This window comes from Pyricularia grisea (genome assembly GCF_004355905.1).
Source record: "Pyricularia grisea strain NI907 chromosome Unknown Pyricularia_grisea_NI907_Scaffold_1, whole genome shotgun sequence".
NCBI lineage: Eukaryota > Fungi > Ascomycota > Sordariomycetes > Magnaporthales > Pyriculariaceae > Pyricularia > Pyricularia grisea.
In genome coordinates this window covers 5,884,445-5,901,991 of record NW_022156716.1, presented here as the reverse complement: position 1 = coordinate 5,901,991, position 17,547 = coordinate 5,884,445, and the positions used below count along the sequence as shown (strand labels likewise).

Sequence of the window (17,547 nt, the reverse complement as noted above, 5' to 3'; positions counted from 1 at the left end):
TGTTCTACCCAGGTTGATGAGACAAATGTGGTGCCTTAGGTGCTCACTTAGCTTGCTTAGGTAGTTTACCCATCTAGCGAGGTAAGTTGGCAAGTGGATGCCTAAGGCGAGGCCGCGCAAGGAAACTCTGTGGGTTGGATGGACGATGTGTTGATGGTTGTGGCGGATGGATGATCTGTCGGCCCCTCACTCTGGGATGAAAATTGTGGCTGCACACTTCTGCTCTGCGACTAAGACTTTCAGGGCAACCCAAAAAGTCGTCTCGGCCCTTGCAGCCCTAGCCTCAACCTCAGCTCGGACAACAGATTGTGAGAACAGAGAGCTTGAATTACCTATGAATTCGTTAGTATTTTGGCTTTCATATCTGACAGAGAAACACTTTACCCCACACGGGAGGCTGGCTTGATTGTAAAAGATTTCTCTAGTTCACTGCAAGGTGTCTTTTTGAGAATATACGTATATTAGCTAAAGAAACAGTAGAAACTGGCTAGCCAAGTCTGGAATATCGTTGGGTGTAAGCTGCCAATAGTCGACTCAAGTTTGAAAGGTTTTAACTTCACTTGAATTGCACTCGGGAATCCACATGCATCCAGGCCAGGGGCATCTGAATCTGAGATGTCTTACGAATAAGTCGAGCCACATATGGCAGGAGGTTTTGCCACGCAAACTATCCTGCCTGCCGTCTCTCGTTTGTTTCGTGAAGCTAAAAGAAAGCGCCATACACCATTTCTGACGGATCGTCTGGGCTGTCTCACTAAATCGCATACGGCGGGGCATTTGGTCTAACACAGCTGGCACAGACACGTATTAATCTCGCTTTTAATTGAGAAACAGCCCTAGCAAGATCTGTCTCGGTCAACCTAATAAGTGCAAAGGATGACAAAGCAGGTTAACTTGAACAGAGAGCTGACCGGCAAGGAAGAGATGCCACAGCACGGCGCTGTATAGGAAGCCAGCATTTGGTCATAATAAAGAACACGCAGATAAAGTTTCTTTTTTTTTCTTCTTCTTCTTCCTTTTCTTCGGATTTGAGCGAGTTTTTAATTGGCCCCGGTTCCAATAGCCTTTTTTTTTTGGCATAACGCAATAATCATGGGAAGACTGCGACCTAATACCGTATATGGGATGGTGTAGCGTCACACAAGCAGCGCGGATCCAGCCCGAGCTGTGTGGACATCCATTGGCTCCTGGGGGCACGCCGTCCCAAACTCTGGCGTTCAACGCAAACAAAGCGTTGCTGCTAAATTCAGGGGAAAGTTGCTGGCTTAACTCCTCGGCGGAGCGAGCACGCAAAAAAAAAAAAAAAAAAAAAAAAAAGCCTACCTAGTCGTTCTACGTGGAAACCCACCCCTTGTACTTGCGCAAGTTGATCTAGAAAAAGTCATCCCCATGCAAGGTACCAAGCAGGGGACAGTAGCCTACTCATTTGTTCCCCGGAGGCGCGATATGAGATGGATGAAGTTTTATCAGCTGGAATTCGGCTACCTATGGGGGATAGTTAGTGTTGATGCCAGACTATGTAGCTATTCAGGGGAGCAAACAAAGTTCTGTTGGTTTTACCCAATCTGTGAATTGAAAAAAATAAAATAAAAAATCGGTATCCAACAGCGCTGTTTGCCTACCCCATACTATTGATGCAAGTGAATAAAGAGCCACAGTACAACTGCCAACTAACCTGACTTGCTTGACTGCTTACTGAAAGACGTTGACGGGCAAGAAGTAAGATCTGACGGCTAGGGCCGATACCATCTCCTGGGGCGTTTTGCGTAGCGGCTCTTCGACCACGCCTCTCCCTTTTACACGAGGTAACAAGTTGATGGACCCAGGCTAGAGGGGAGACCTTCCATCGTTGGCGCATGGGCAGTCACTAGTGACCTATTCGAACTGGGCCTGGAAAGCCAAGAAAACGCAATCTTGTCTTTTGTTCCATGGCTTACATGCGCCAGTCAATGTCGCCAGTGGCTATGAGAAAGTCTGGCCATAGCGCCTCTCCAAATCCGAAGTAGCATGGCGTTCGTCAAAGGGTTTGTGGGTAGTCTAGACAAGCACGCCGGCGGACTGACCTTGTTCACAGCTGGAGAAGCTACAAACGTCTTAGCCTCCTGAGGCAAACTCCTTTTTTTATCCCCGGAACCGTCGCTCTCCTATGAAGTCAGGGACAGCCTCCTTTTTCTCCATGTTGATCTGCCCAATTTAGTTGGACACACCTTCCTTTCCCTCTCGTTGTCTTCTCATTGTAGTTGCAAATCACTCCAGCTCGGATCTTGCTGAGTTTTCTCTTCACATCATCCTCTCCTTGGCTTCAGCGGAAAACCGGAATATACCCTTTGCAGAAACACCTGGTTAGCTGCACCGCCTCTACCGAACTACTCGCCTTTAACTACCAAACCAAAACCACCCGGACGATCTGTTGTGGAAACGTTTGGCAGCTTTTTGCCGTCTTTATCACAAACGCCTGTTTGTTGCCGAATAACAAACCTGGAAGGCTGACGGAAGTCGACATACATCTCTGCACAGCTACCCGCGACATTCCTTTGTTCTTGTCGACCAGCACATCTCATATAAAAATACCCCTTTCGTTAGGGAACACCATAATTGCAATAACTTAGAACCACTGGGCTCTCAACAACACCGGCGTTGCTCGGTGCCAGAGCAATTGTCAAGATGGGCAATCCCTTTGAAGGATGGCCGGTACACGATGTATGTTTTTTTCTACTTGGGGTTGGCCCAAGGTGAAGAAAAGTGAAACAAAACCAAGAGGAAGATGAGAGAATGAGAATGAGAGCAGGTATCTTGGTAAAATATACTTACTGACACATCTCAACGTCAAACAGATCGTTTACACGGTAATCGTCGGCCTGGTCATGCTGGCTGCCGTCCTGGAGTGGTTCCTCTGGGTGGCAGCCTTCATGTATTGTCTTGTCAAGGTGTTTATAAAAGCTGAACATTGGACAATTCGGGCTCTCGCCGTTGTGGTTGCCATCCTTTTCGTGGGATTCAGGTATGCTTTTATAACAATTCCTTTTCTCAGTCTGGCCTCACTTTGCCATGGTATAGTTACTCACTGCAGACAAACCCTTTCGGTACAACAGAGCGGTCTTCCTTCCAATCATGGTCGTCACACTGCCCTTGCCGAGCGCCATAGTAGCACTTTGGCCGGAAGACATGGTTGTGGGCCTACAGTGGTTTGCCTTCTGGGCGTTCGCCGGTCTTCTGACGATCCCATGGCTTTTTTGTGTCTACCATTTCGTCACCCATCAGCTTGGCCGAGAGAAGCGTGTCAAGCAGGTCCTTGACGAGGTGTCGGCGCCAAAGGTCGTCATCGTCATGCCTTGCTACAAGGAAGACCCCGAGGTTTTGCTCGTGGCCATGAACTCAATCGTCGACTGCGACTACCCGCCATCCTGTATCCACGTGTTCCTGTCCTTTGACGGAGACCAAGTGGACGAGCTTTATCTCAACACCATCGAAACGTTCGGCGTGCCGCTCACCTTGGACTCGTACCCTAAGAGCATCGACGTCACCTACAAGGCCGCCCGTATCACCATCTCTCGCTTCCCTCACGGCGGTAAGCGTCACTGCCAAAAGGCGACGTTCAAGCTCATTGACAAGGTCTACAAGGAGTACCTCGAGCGTAACGACAATCTCTTCATCCTCTTTATCGACAGTGACTGCATTCTGGACCGTGTGTGCCTGCAGAACTTCATCTACGACATGGAGCTGAGCCCCGGAAACTCGAGGGACATGTTGGCCATGACTGGAGTCATCACTTCCACGACCAAAAAGCACAGTCTTATCACCGTCCTTCAAGATTTGGAATACATCCACGGTCAGCTGTTCGAGCGTACAGTCGAGTCCGGATGTGGTGCCGTCACCTGTCTTCCCGGCGCTCTCACCATGCTGCGTTTCTCTGCTTTCAGGAGGATGGCCAAGTACTACTTTGCCGACAAGGCCGAACAGTGTGAGGACCTCTTCGACTTTGCCAAGTGCCATTTGGGCGAGGACCGCTGGTTGACGCACTTGTTCATGATTGGTGCCAAGAAGCGATACCAGATTCAAATGTGTACTTCAGCCTTCTGCAAGACCGAAGCCGTGCAGACCATGCAGTCCCTTGTCAAGCAGCGTCGTCGTTGGTTCTTGGGGTTTATCACCAATGAGGTTTGCATGTTGACTGATTGGCGTCTGTGGACGCGTTACCCGCTCCTGGTCTTGATCCGCTTCATGCAGAACACCATTCGTACTACAGCTCTTCTCTTCTTCATCATGGTTCTGGCCATCCTAACCACCTCGAAGCGGGTCAGCGATCTGCCCGTCGGTTTCATTGCCATCTCGCTCGGTCTCAATTGGCTGATGATGATCTACTTTGGCGCCAAGCTCCGGCGTTTCAAGATCTGGCTGTACCCCATGATGTTCGTGCTCAACCCCTTCTTCAACTGGTGGTACATGGTCTACGGTATCTTCACGGCCGGTCAGCGCACTTGGGGTGGACCGCGTGCCGATGCTGCCGCCGCCGACGGAGACACGACCGCCCAGCAGGCCATCGAGGCGGCAGAAAAGGCCGGTGACGACCTCAACATCGTGCCCGAGACCTTCATCCCGGCGGCACAGATCAAGCGCAAGGAGAGCGGCAGGCGGCGCATCGTGGCCGGTGGCAACATCCAGCCCTCGGCCAAGATCGACGGCATGTTTGCCATCCCCGAGCGTGGCGCCAACGGCTGGTACCAGCACGACAACATCTCGCTCTTCACGGTGGCGCATGGCCACACCGGCCGCGTGCCTCTGCATCCTCGCGACTCGTTCGACAGTTTCTTGTCTGCGCAGACGGCCCTGAACTCAGTTTACATCCCGCGTCGTGTCGAGAGTATCATGGGCGACGAGGACCGGCGCAAGTACGAGCTGGCCCAGGCCAGCCAGTTCAACCAGTTTCTCTCCAACCAGCGCGCGGCCAATGGCGAGCCACCGCAGGGCCAGGTGTATGAGTACAGCGACGTCGACCTGCAAAAGGGCGGGTACACCGACAACCCGTTGCCACCCACACCTGGAGAGACGGCGTCTGCTGTTCCTGCCGCCCTCAACCTGCACCACAAGGTTGGCAGCACAGACAGTCTCGTCAGTCTTGGGTCTTCGGCTTCAAACAGCAACCAACGGGACCGCGGGAGGCAGCGCACCCTGATGCCGCCAACATCCTCACAGGCCCGGACCGGTAGGAGTCCACTCGGCCGGGCGAGCTTCTTGCGCACGTCGACCATCGAGGACATCGAGCTGGAGATTGGTACAAGCCATGGAAGCAATGCAAACAGACCCCCACTGAGCAGGCAAGCGTCGAACAATGACCCCAACAGCAGCAGCAGCAGCGGTGGCGGCCAGCAGCAGCGGTAGTACCGCCCTGATGTCGGCGTCAGCGCTGGCGTTGGTGTCGGCGGCAGAAGGCCGTCGTCCTGTATCGTTCAGTATGGGGGCTATGGTAAGGGGTATGTGTGTGTTTCCAGGGGTCGGGGGCACCGGTGCTGTCACTCTGATGCGGGACCGTGAACCATAATCATCACATCATCACACGAGTTATTGGTGACCAATACTCTTCTAATGTGTTCTCTTTATCAATCTTTTGCCACATCGTCACTTTCTGGGAGTTTCTGGGTTGCCGAAGAACATTTGATTTTTCTTTGGCTCTTGGTTTCTTGTTTCCATAATATTGTGTCTCTCTTATTTTTCTTCTCTTTTCTTGTTTAGTGTTAAGGGCGGTATTATGATCTCAAAAGATCGATGCGCTGTCCGGGTATTGCATAGAGTCGGCTAGGGTGGGAGTTTGTTTTGTATGTTAGTAAAATCAGAAAGTATAAAAAGTCTGGTATCTTCAAGAAGCATAAAATGAATTCGTCGTTTTACTGTCTGTAAAAGTAAATCATCTCGCCAAGTCGGAGAAAGATGAGCCACGTGAGTAGCAAAACTCGTACCATATACGTAAAAATATCTCTGTCAAGGGCTTCAACAAGGCCAAACTCATTCATTGGAGCCACGGCTTGTGCTTGTAGTAAGTTGCCCAACCGCAGCAAACGGCCTCGGCAATAATGTAATGGTTACTTGATGATTGGAATTTATTGCCATCGCTGGAACCATTGCCAAGTTAATACCTAATAAGCCAAGGCGAATTGCTGTGTTGACGACATGTGGTGGATCCGCACCGACTTGTGGGATACCTTTCAAAGACGGTGAGGGGCCAAACAGGGCCTGCCCAGCAACGCGTTTGTGTGAGGTAGTCGCAACCTGACTGAGGTTGGCGGAGCGATAAGACTTTTTTTCTTCTTATCGTGTTGATTCAAAGGATGAGGGGCAAAAGTTGTTTGTTGGTTTTGCGAAGAGGACAGAAGGCACCGGGTGTTGCCAGAAAAGTCCAGCTGTTCTTGATACTTACCGAATGCTTCGAAGACATTCAATGACATCTGAATTTCATCTGGTATAAGATCTTAATAAACAAACGTCCGCCTGCAGTAGCTACACTTGAATTCTCAATTCCTCCATGCCGTCGAAAATTCTGTAAGCTTCTAGAGGGTACCACCGTTGTAAGACGGGGGAGTGGGGTGGACTGTACAGCACAGTTCGCGCACCCCTGCCATCTCGCCTTCCCCCTCTAGAATGAGGGGCAGAGCTGCCAGCTAGCCAGTACAGTGACTTTGTCTAAACAGCTTTCAGAGCAGATTTTTTTTCTTCCACCTGTTTGACTGCCTTGATATCGTATTATCTTGCTGATCCCTTTTTTTTTTTTATGTGCCTGGTGCGTTACGATCTAAAATTGTCCACCATTTCCACTCGGAGTTTTGGCAACTTAACTCACCATTTCCTTTCCATTTTATTTGTTTGCACCAGATTCCTACTACTTTGAACTTCCAGCAACTGGGCGATCACGAAACAAGAAAAGAATTAAAGATTCAACGACTTGTAAATTCCTACCCTATCTGAAGAAACAAAACACCTCTCCAAGTCTTTCACATTGCACTCTGTTTACACCAACCACGACTTACTAGATACCCTGGAGAGACGAAGTCGAACAACATATACACTTAATTTCCAGAATCGCAACATACAGCCGCCATGTCTGTAGTTGGTATGTATCCTTCATATCCCTTGAGACCTTTACTGCGCCGTCTCTTTTTGCGCCCACCCGAGGTGCCGCAGGCTTGGCAATGCAAGCCCAATACTCAGATGCTGACAATGTTGCTTGCAAAGGCGTTGATTTTGGTTCGATGAACACCGTCATCGCGGTTGCCCGTAACCGCGGTGTCGATGTGGTATGTCTCTTGCGCGCCCCATTGTGTAAACACCATTAGCGGATGCCACCGCGCATATATCCAAACAACCAACATACTGACTTGAAACAACACAGATCACGAACGAGGTTTCCAACAGGGCCACACCGTACGTACTTTGAACTCAACCCAATATATTGATGTGACAGGACGTTGTACTGACCAGTTTCCTTTGTTCCTTTTAGATCTCTGGTTGGCTTTGGCCCCAAGAACCGGTACCTCGGAGAGGCCGCCAAGACGCAAGAAATCTCCAACCTTAAGAACACAGTCGGCTCCCTGAAGCGCCTCGCCGGCCGCCGCCTCAATGAACCCGATGTCCAGCTCGAGCAACAGTACATCTCGGCACCCCTGGTCGACGTCAACGGCCAGGTCGGTGTTGAGGTCACATATCTCGGCAAGAAGGAGAAGTTCACCGCCACTCAACTTGTTGCCATGTACCTCGCCAAGATCAAGCAGACGACAGCCACAGAGACCAAGCTGGCAGTTTCAGACCTGGTTATGAGCGTGCCGGCATGGTTCACAGACGTCCAGCGCCGCGCATTGATAGATGCCGCTGAGATTGCTGGGCTTAAGCTGCTGCGTCTTATCAACGACACGACCGCCGCCGCTCTCGGCTACGGTATCACCAAGCTCGACTTGCCCTCTGCCGAGGAGAAGCCGCGCCGCGTTGCATTTGTCGATGTCGGTTACAGCGACTACGCCGTGTCGATCGTCGAGTTCAAGAAGGGCGAGCTTGCCGTCAAGTCGACGGCTTTTGACCGTCACTTCGGTGGCAGGAACTTCGACAAGGCTCTGGTCGACCACCTGCAGAAGGAGTTCCTCGGCAAGTACAAGATCGACATCTTCTCGAACCCCCGCGCCACCTCGCGTGTCTTTGCCGCCGCCGAGAAGCTCAAGAAGATTCTGTCTGCCAACCAGCAGGCGCCGCTCAACATCGAGTCGCTGATGAACGACATTGACGTGTCTGCTATGATCACCCGTCAAGAGTTCGAGGCCATGATTGAGCCCATCCTGCCCCGCGTTGAGGAGGTTCTTCAGCAGGCTCTTTCCGAGGCCAAGCTGACTGTCGACGACATTGACGTCGTCGAGCTTGTCGGAGGTGGTTCTCGTGTGCCTGCCATCAAGGAGCGCGTTGGTGGTTTCTTCAACAAGCCCCTGTCTTTTACTCTTAACCAGGACGAGGCCATCGCCAGGGGTTGCGCCTTCAGCTGTGCTATCCTGTCCCCCATCTTCAAGGTCCGCGATTTCGCCGTCCAGGATGTCATCAGCTACCCGATCGAGTTCGCTTGGGAGAAGGCTCCCGATATTCCCGATGAGGACACGAGCCTCGTTGTCTTTAACAAAGGCAACCTCATGCCGTCCACCAAGATTCTTACCTTCTACCGGAAACAGCCTTTCGACCTCGAGGCCAGGTACGCCAAGCCTGATGAGCTGCCCCAGACCGTGAACCCCTGGATAGGCCGCTTCTCGGTCAAGGGAGTCCAGGCCAACGGAGGACAGGACGATTTCATGATCTGCAAGCTCAAGGCGCGTGTCAACATTCACGGGATCCTGAACGTGGAGAGTGGTTACTATGTGGAGGACCAGGAGGTTGAGGAGCCGATTCCTGAGGAGGGTGAAAAGGATCCGAATGTGAGTACAAGCGCTTGCCACGGTGACGCGACCATAGCCCCTTTTCCTGATCAGGGGAGCAGCGGCCCGACCCCCGATGGGTTTGCGAGCCTGCCCCTACAAACACCACAGAAAAGACGCCGCAATTCTTCTAGCTCCCCAATTTCAAAAGACATGCCCACACACTCAAGCAAGAAGCTGACAGAGCACCCCAAGGCGATGGAGACGGACGGTGCCAAGGACGGCGACGCGAAGCCCAAGATGCGCAAGGTCAAGAAGCAGGTCAGGAAGGGTGAGCTACCGATCGTTGCCGCCACTCAGTCGCTCGACGCCAATGCCAAGAACGCACTCCTCGAGCGCGAGGCCGCCATGGCTTCGGAGGACAAGCTTGTCTTTGACACCGAGGAGAAGAAGAACGAGCTCGAGACGTACATCTACGACATCCGCAACAAGTTGGATGACCAGTATGCCGAGTTTGCCAGCGAAGAGGAGAAGGACAAGATCCGTGCTCGATTGAGCCAGACTGAGGTAAGTTCTGACCCACTTATCCATTTATTAGGTTATCAATAAGGTTTCAAATGTCTAACGTCTTATTCTCTCTCGACAGGACTGGCTGTACGATGAGGGTGACGACACCACCAAGGCCGTTTACATTCAAAAAATGGACGAGATCAGGGCCATGACTGGTCCCATCGTTCAGCGTCACTTCGACAAGGTCGAGCAGGAGAGGCAGGAGTTACAGGCACGTCTCGATGCCGAGGCGGCAGCCAAGAAGGCTGCCGAGGACGAGGCGCGCAAGGCCGCTGAGGCACAAAAGGCCGACGCTCCCGAGACAAAGGATGAGGATATGACGGACGCTGATGCTAAAGCTAATGGGGCGTAAAAAAGCAGACAGAAGTTTGTAGAGTCGAAATGAAGTTATGACTTTGGGAACATACTGCGGGGGGGCTGGACTTGTTTCTCTATCGGTTCTATTTTTTTTTTTTTTGTTCTATTTTCTCTAACCCACGGGGAGAACTGCCGTGTATCATTTTTTTTTTCTAAGAACCAAACGAACGACCACACATATCTCGGAAGACAAGTACGAAACTTAGATAGAAAAGAGGTTGTTTTTATGGGCTTTTGTCCAGCGTTTTTTCTGACTGACAACCTTTTGTGCCGTTTAGACAGACGAAAGAATGATATTGAGCCTTTGTTTTCGTTGAAGTGCCAGCTGCATTTGTGAGATATGCATGAAAACACTTGTATAAACGGATTCCGATGATAGCCTAGAAACGGCTCTATGCTATATCTTGTTCTTATGTGAGTCACTTGCAGGTCATGTAAATGCCGAGAAAGAAAATATCAAATACTTGTCTGATGAAGAGTTGTGGTGGAATTATATACACTTTTTTTTTCATAACGCCCTTTTTTGTTCCTTTTACCGAACGAGGCAGATCCAGCAAGGAAAGAAAAAAAAAACCAGCCGCAGGAAAATGCTGAGATATAGATCAAGGTGAGTAACATGACAATCTTGCAATGGGTTCGTTTTGAAATATGTCAGCAAACTTTTCCTAGCCTTTGAAAATCTTCACCGCAACAATATGCCGCTCGGAGTGACCCCTTCCCTAGAAACTGACTAATTTTGCATCTCCACAATCTAATGAATGTCAAAGAGAGGCTTGAGCTTCTTAATAAGCATCCACTCGTCGTTCGACACGTCCTTACGGTAAAAGTCCTTCAGACAGTCGATACTGGCACGGGAGATCAAACTGTAGAGTACATCCTTCTCCTCCAGCTGTCGACCGTATGTAGGCTGGTGACCACCCATCTCAATCTTGACAGCCACCGAAGGCTGTCCCTTCTTGCAAACAGGCATGGCCTTGTGATCACGCTCGATCGATGAACTGTACAGAAATTGATCGGTCAGTTAAAACTTCGAATCCATTGCCAGATGTGGATTAAAACTTACACTCGGCCCATGCTTATGATTTCCTTGGCGCCAGTGACGGGGTTCGTCTTGACAGCTGCTATGGGTGTATCAACCCGGAGCTGACCTTCAACGACGTCGACACCAACGACGATCGGTCCCGTCTTGTTGAATACAGCAACAGGGTTAAGAACACAAGGGAAGACGGCCAAAAGCTTGGCCTCCTCCTTCTTCTTCTCCAGCTGCTCCTCTTGGTGTTTGGTAAATGCGTCGAAGAGGTGGTAGATGATGTCTGCTGTGAAAATCTTGATACCCTGCTCTTCGGCATATTGGGCGGCCTCCTTGTCAACCTTGACGTCGAAGCAGAGCATGACAGCATAGTCCGGTGCCTTCTCAAGCATGATACCACATTGCATGACATCACGCTTGTACACTGGACCGATACCGACATTGGCCACGGGAATCTTGCAGTCCTTCAAGAAGTCAAGCAAGGCCTCGAGCGAACCAAGAGTCGAGGCTTGCACACTGACACCACGACCAGACTTGGCGACACGGCTGAACAAATGAGCCAGATCAGACTCGACCTCCTCTTCCAAATCAGATTCGTCATCGTCCGGACCGACAACAAGCATTCGGGAACCGGCGATGGCACCTTCCAGGCCAGGACCAACGATCTTGACACCCAATGCGGCCTTGACCTCCTTGTTGTGCACGTAGGCCGACTTGAGACGTAACTCCTTCATGGGTGCTGGTGTTAGCAGCGCTCTGATGTTGGTCTTAATGACTCCTTCTGTACCGCAGAGCACAATACGATCGCCCTCACGAAGAATACCGTTGCTCAAGATAACATCAATGGTCATTCCGAAACCTTCAATGGCCTTCACTTCCAGAACTGTCGCCTGTACCTCGGAAAGGTACATCAGCGAGCCAACCATACGCTCCTGGGTGAGCTGCAGGATCAGTTTGAGCATGTCAGGAATACCCTCGCCCGTGTGAGCGGATGTGGGCACAAGAGACACAAACTTGGCCATCGACTTGTTCTCATAAAAGAGCTCGGCGTTGAATCCCTGCTCGGCAAAAGCAAGTTTGGTCTGCTCGAGACGGTTCTTGAACTCGTTCTGCACACTCTTGGGCTGCAGTGCCAGTGACTCTTGGAAACCGTTGTTGTCGATCTTCTTCCATCCGTACAACCTATCGATCTTGTTGAGAGCCACGATGAAGGGCGTCTTTCTCTCACGAAGCATACGCATCGACTCTAGTGTCTGGGGCTCCAGTCCGTGCATGATATCGACAACCAAGATGGCGATGTTGCAGAGCGAGGATCCACGAGACCGCAAGTTCGAGAAAGACTCGTGACCAGGGGTGTCGATAATGAGGAGACCAGGTACTTTGAGCTCGAAGCTGCCATCCTTGTTGACAACAGCCGTTTTTGCTTTGATGGCGTCGGCAGGGAAGTAAGTTGCACCAATTTGCTGTGTGATACCACCAGCCTCACCCTCCTGGACGTTTGTCTGGCGGATCTTGTCGAGCAGCTTCGTCTTTCCAGTATCGACGTGGCCCAGAATACAGCAAATAGGTGACCGCAGGTTGTCCTTGGATCTCGCGGCCAAAGCTGCCTGGTGTGCCTTTTCTCTTCTCTCTGCTGCCTCCCGTTTACGCTGGCTCTCGGCGGCCTGAGCAGCAGTTTCTCTCTCGTCTTCGGATTCGTCAGAGTCGTCTTCCGAGTCCTCCTCGGTCTCCTCATCAGCATCTGAGCCATCCTCATTCGCCTTGGCATTTGCCTTCTTATCAGACTTCTCCTTCTTGGCAGCTTCCTCGTCAGAATCAGCATCCCAGCTTTCTTTGAGGTCGTCATCATCCTCTGCCGCTGCAGCCTCCCAGTCGTCCTCGAGGTCGCTATCGACTTTGCTGGCAGCCTTCTTCTCAGCTGCTTCCTTCTCGGCCTTTTCCTTGGCCAAGCGAGCCTTCTCTTCGGCTGCCTTGAGCTCAGCCTCAGCTTGCTGCCTGGCGCGTTCAGCAGCCTCGGCAAGAATTTTATCCTCGTCGACCTAAATTACAGCACGTCAGACGACGTCCACCCCAGTAAGTATTAACAGGGGGCAATGCTTACCTTTTCTGCCTTCTTCTTCTTCTTGTTGTCGCTCTTCTTTTCCTTCTTTTCAGAAGCCTCCCCGCTTTCGTCCAGAGCGCCGACTTTGATGCCCGCAGCGATCATTTGTTGCAGCTTGGCTTCGTTGCGTGCCCTGGCCTCCTTCTGTGCTTTGGTCAAGAACTTGCCCTCTTTCTTGAGCTGCTCAATCCTCTCCTTTTCCTTCTGCTTCTTCAGTGCCTTCATCTCCTCCCTACGCTTGGCCTCCTCGGCCTCCCTGCGCTCCTCCTCTTCTACCCTAGCCTTCTCCTCTGCGGCAAGTCTCTCAGCCTCCTCTTGGCGTCTCCTTAGTTCCTCTTGCTGCTTCTGGATAGCCAAGAGGTGGGCCGGTATCTTCTTTTTCTTGCCACCAGTATCGGCGGCTGGCGCAGCTGCTGGTGTTGGGGCTGATTCCTTCTTTTCGGGGGCAGCAGCCTTGGCCGGCTCAGCCTTCGCGGGACCGGTAGCCTTCTTCTTGGCGGCCTGTGATGAGAACACATGGCAGATCAGTATAAAGCCCAGATGCTCCCCGGTGAGGCGCATATAACAACAATGATGGATAGTGCACTGACCTGTTCCTTCTTTCGCTGCTTCTCACGCTCCTTCTTTTCCCTCTCCTTCTCGGCCTTTGTCTTGACCCTGCCGCCTCCATCCTCGCCATCGCCTGCATCGGTAGCTGGGGCGGGAGCAGCCTTATCCTTCCCGCCCTTGCCCTTCTTCACCGGCTCAGCAAACTCGTCTTCCATGGTGGCCTCTTGGGGCGCCTGGGCCTGTCCTGACGGATCTTCGCCCTCCACAAAGTCCTCGGACAGGCCCTGCTTCTTCCTCTTGTCTTTCTTCTTGCGCATCAGACCCATGAGGCCACCGCCACCGGTCTCTTCCTCCTCCTCTTCCACGGGAGCGTCGCCATTCTCGGCCGGCGGGGCGGCACCGTTGGCCTCGGATGCGGGCGCGACTTGCTCGCCGAGCTCGGCCTCCCAATCATCGTTGGCCTTCTTGTTGCCCTTCTTCTTGGGCGGCATTGTGTCTGTCTAGTCGTACACGGCTATGCTTAAAAAGAAAAGAAAAAAACTCTTGAATGCCGACAGGGAGCGAACTACGTGGTCAAATGGTTAGAAATGGAGTCGACTCGTGGCTTTATATGTGAAAGCGTATATCCTAGGTCTGGAGCAGGGTTGTGAAGTAGTCTCGCAGGAAATCGGTAAACTAATGGCCAGAAACTGCTCGCTGTACGAGGTGTAAAAATAGAAGCAGCAAAAAAGTATGCAGCCCGAAATAACAGAAGTTTTCGCCTTTCGGTTGGGGCTGGGGATGCACAGTGGCAATATAAAGGCAGTCCTCTCATCAATTTTTCAATTTTTCAATTTTTTTTTTTCTTCCTCATGTGTTTGCCTCTGCTCTTCCATTCCAAGCGACGGCGACCCGGGTGTCGTCGGTGGATGGGGTATTGCTACAGCGGGGTAAAATCCAAAAGGATGACGCAGGGGCATAAACCAGATCGCATGTATGGGTTGGCTCACCTGAATGGAAATTATCCCTCCTTGTCACAGACAGAAAAAAAGGAGCCTTTTTCACAGCCACGGTCGAGAGAAGTTTTGCCGGAATCGCGCAGGATCACGAGCAGTCGACATGTCTTTGTACCAAAAAGATCCCCGTCAAACAAAGGTGGTGGAGTTTGCTGACGCTACTGGGTACAGGTGGTAGTTGACCAACTACTGCGGGGCAGATGTACTCACTGACTGGTAGCCACGCACTATCGCTGCAAAAGATCTCGGTTGGGTACGGGCACACAGGGCGACCCACTGGTGGACAAATTTCGCAAAGCACACCTGAATTTCGTACAAAAGCATCAAGGTAGCCCAGCCCGTTGAGGCCCCACTTTCTACATCACCACGTGGGGGGGCCTTCCCTTTCTTGCCTACCCTACCCTACCTACCTACACTCCTTACTCACTGTTTGGTTCTCGACTTTTCAGTTCATGTGTTGGAAGAAAAGGAATTCAACGCCGGCTAGACGGCAAGACATGAAACCAAACACCAATGAAAACAAAAAAAGAACAAGAAAAGGCCAAGTGGATAAAATATGGAATGAAATTACTATGCGGCTAGCAGAAATATTTCCTCCATTCTCTCTCATTATGAATCATCATCGCCCGATTCGCAACCAACATCGATCGACCCGCGAAAATATCCTCTGCATTGAGGTCTCAGTGCTCTTCTGAGTCGCCGCCAGAAAGATGAGCGGGATTCGGGTAATGATACGCCGCTGCTGCGATGGCAATGTACACAATGACGCAGAGGGATCCCTCGAGGTAGTTGGTCTTGCCATCTCTGAGAAAGCCACCCACAGTGATGATGGCGAGGAGCAACACGGCAATGTCAAAGATGTGAAAATCCAACCCCATCGGCTTGTTCAATATCCAGCCGATGATGACCACAAAAGGCCCGTTGAACAGCGCCGTCTGGAGAGTCGCGCCCAGAACATGGGACAAGGCAAAGTTCATTTGGTTGTCCCAAGCCTCATCGACGGCCGTGAGGTGCTCAGCCGCCTTTTCCACGAGCGGGACGAGAATTAAGCCCATAAAAGAGTCTGAAACGCCGCGTTCCAGTACCATGAAGTCGATTTCCTCCACGAGCGTGATGGCGATGATGGTCACCAGCGCAATGGACATGGCAAGGGCAAGGGCGCATTCGAAAATGGTCAGTGTGTCCTTGGACAGATCACGCCGCCGGTCCGAATCTCGTTGATCGTCCTGCCGAAATACGGAATCGTAGATACCGTGGTGAGTCTTGGCCTGGAACCAGACAAACACTATGTACGCAATGATCAACAAGATGGACGTGGCACGCGACAAACTCAACGTTCGCTCGGATAGTTCTTCTGGTGTCACGAGATCTGATCCTATCAGGGCCTTTTCGAATATCGCGGGGATTGCAAGGCCCACGCCACTGTGAGAGGACGAATACAGATTAGCATGTCTGAAGTGTCATACTCAACTGGTAAGATCTGTCAGCTACTTACGCCGTCAACAACAATCCACTGCCTGCTTCACTGATAGCTTCGTTATGCTCCGTCTCTTCTCGTCTGAGACCACCAGCTATGAAGCAGAGACCTAGACATAGCAACATCGTGGCAAGAACGGAGCCCAAGATGGCAGCCTGAATGACCTGCGTTAAGCTACCGTTCACCAACAGAACGATGAACAAGATGATCTCGACAATGGAGCCGAAGCTAAAAATGATCTCTGGTATTAGAAACCCAAATTTCTCGCTGACCTGATTTATGTCGCTAGAATGTGTATTGTGTCTAGGAAGTAAGGGGGGTGTACTCACGTGGTTTCGACCAAGACACCGTAAACATGCGCCACTTTCCTCGCCAGCTCTTGCCCAGCAAACCCGACCAAGTTGGCACAAGGTACCATTGCTATGTAAGATAGTGAAAATATCGCCAAGTGCCATTCAGGTACCGAATAGCGGACCACGAGGGCCGCAGGAACAACCGGCCACAGCACGTTGACGGCGCAGGAGACGGCGCTGGACGATTGGAAGCAGATGCGGATGAATTGCATCAGCGAGAAACCACTCCGTCCGCTCTCACCCTCGGGACGGATGAATGGCGGAAGGGTGCGTCTGCGATTCAATTTATAACGCCGTTGGTCCTGGTGTTCCTGCTGTTGCTGCCGGTGTTGTAGCCGCTCTGCGCGAAACATGTCGCTGTTGAGGCCGGGGCTGTGGATGGATCCGAAATCGCCGCTATGCAGTGGAAGAGTTGCTTCAGCTGTGGTTGTTGGAATGTGCTTCCTCTCATCTTGAGTGTGATACGCCGGGGTTACTGATCTCGGTGGTGGGGATGGAGGCGGAGGCGTAGTTGGTGTTACCGCCATCGCGATTTAAGCCCAGCAAGATCTGGCTGTTTTGGTAAGGTACCGTAGAGCTGGTCTACTCTCTTTTTATGTTTTCTTTCAAAAAGCTAGCTTTTGGCGGCGTTGGCTTGGCTTCGAGAGATTGACAGACAAATCCAACGGCTTTAAAGTGTAGGATATGAACTATCAATCCGTTGAGAAAGAAAGAAAAAAAAAAGAGGAAAAAAAGAGAGATTGAATTAAAACCACGAGGAAATTGATTCAACCAAAATCAAAGCAAGGAGGATTTACCACCCCACGCCAAATACGGGATCGTGCGGCCAACGAAACCGTTGAAATGAAGCCAGTTCGACAAGCCCTTGTAAGTGCAGAGATGTTGGGCGGTAGCGACGAGGAGCAAGCAGTAAGCGCCCAGGCTGGCGGGATTGGCAGGGTACTTTGTGTGGATTGGCAGAAAGCTTGTTTTGTTCTGGGCATGAATAAGGAGAGAGATTTGAGAAAGAAAGTAGGAATGTGGGAGGTTTGTGTGGGCTTATTGTACCACATGTCGACTCAGATTAAGTCTAGGTAAGGCTGGGACTTTTTGGACTGGGTTTACCTGAAATGTGTGATACACGATCTGCAATGATCACAAAAAAGAGTAGATACTGGGGTAAGCAAGGTGATGTCAGAAAGTGTGAAAGTGTCCCAATCATGAAGCCAAGATTACCATACCCCTGCCCAGATCCATAAG

At 51.3% G+C, this 17,547-nt stretch overlaps 5 protein-coding genes across 5 annotated transcripts; 2 read left to right on the top strand and 3 right to left on the bottom strand.

The window, feature by feature from the left end:
- Positions 1 to 186: 186 nt before the first annotated feature.
- On the bottom strand, positions 187 to 777 carry PgNI_01817 (uncharacterized protein; the record flags this gene model as incomplete). The annotated part of the gene is made up of 2 exons (XM_031121889.1): positions 187 to 332; positions 561 to 777. 2 exons carry the CDS (start codon positions 775 to 777, stop codon positions 187 to 189), a joined length of 363 nt encoding a protein of 120 aa, XP_030987109.1.
- A 1,887-nt stretch (positions 778 to 2,664) lies between these two features.
- PgNI_01816 (uncharacterized protein) lies at positions 2,665 to 5,379 on the top strand (the record flags this gene model as incomplete). The annotated part of the gene is made up of 3 exons (XM_031121888.1): positions 2,665 to 2,700; positions 2,835 to 3,001; positions 3,093 to 5,379. 3 exons carry the CDS (start codon positions 2,665 to 2,667, stop codon positions 5,377 to 5,379), a joined length of 2,490 nt encoding a protein of 829 aa, XP_030987110.1.
- Positions 5,380 to 6,739: 1,360 nt separating this feature from the next.
- PgNI_01815 (uncharacterized protein) lies at positions 6,740 to 10,110 on the top strand. The gene is made up of 6 exons (XM_031121887.1): positions 6,740 to 6,936; positions 7,023 to 7,102; positions 7,225 to 7,286; positions 7,382 to 7,413; positions 7,490 to 9,443; positions 9,523 to 10,110. The coding sequence occupies exons 2-6, from the start codon at positions 7,090 to 7,092 to the stop codon at positions 9,796 to 9,798; spliced, it is 2,337 nt and encodes a 778-aa protein (XP_030987111.1). The 5' UTR covers positions 6,740 to 6,936; positions 7,023 to 7,089; the 3' UTR covers positions 9,799 to 10,110.
- A 143-nt stretch (positions 10,111 to 10,253) lies between these two features.
- PgNI_01814 (uncharacterized protein) lies at positions 10,254 to 14,752 on the bottom strand. The gene is made up of 5 exons (XM_031121886.1): positions 14,473 to 14,752; positions 13,525 to 14,048; positions 12,935 to 13,435; positions 10,867 to 12,872; positions 10,254 to 10,801 (listed from the first exon to the last, which is right to left on the bottom strand). The coding sequence occupies exons 2-5, from the start codon at positions 13,972 to 13,974 to the stop codon at positions 10,555 to 10,557; spliced, it is 3,204 nt and encodes a 1,067-aa protein (XP_030987112.1). The 5' UTR covers positions 13,975 to 14,048; positions 14,473 to 14,752; the 3' UTR covers positions 10,254 to 10,554.
- Positions 14,753 to 14,972: 220 nt separating this feature from the next.
- PgNI_01813 (uncharacterized protein) lies at positions 14,973 to 17,210 on the bottom strand. Its single transcript, XM_031121885.1, has 3 exons — positions 16,285 to 17,210; positions 15,974 to 16,183; positions 14,973 to 15,900 (listed from the first exon to the last, which is right to left on the bottom strand). Exons 1-3 carry the CDS (start codon positions 16,833 to 16,835, stop codon positions 15,159 to 15,161), a joined length of 1,503 nt encoding a protein of 500 aa, XP_030987113.1. The 5' UTR covers positions 16,836 to 17,210; the 3' UTR covers positions 14,973 to 15,158.
- Between the last annotated feature and the right edge of the window lie 337 nt (positions 17,211 to 17,547).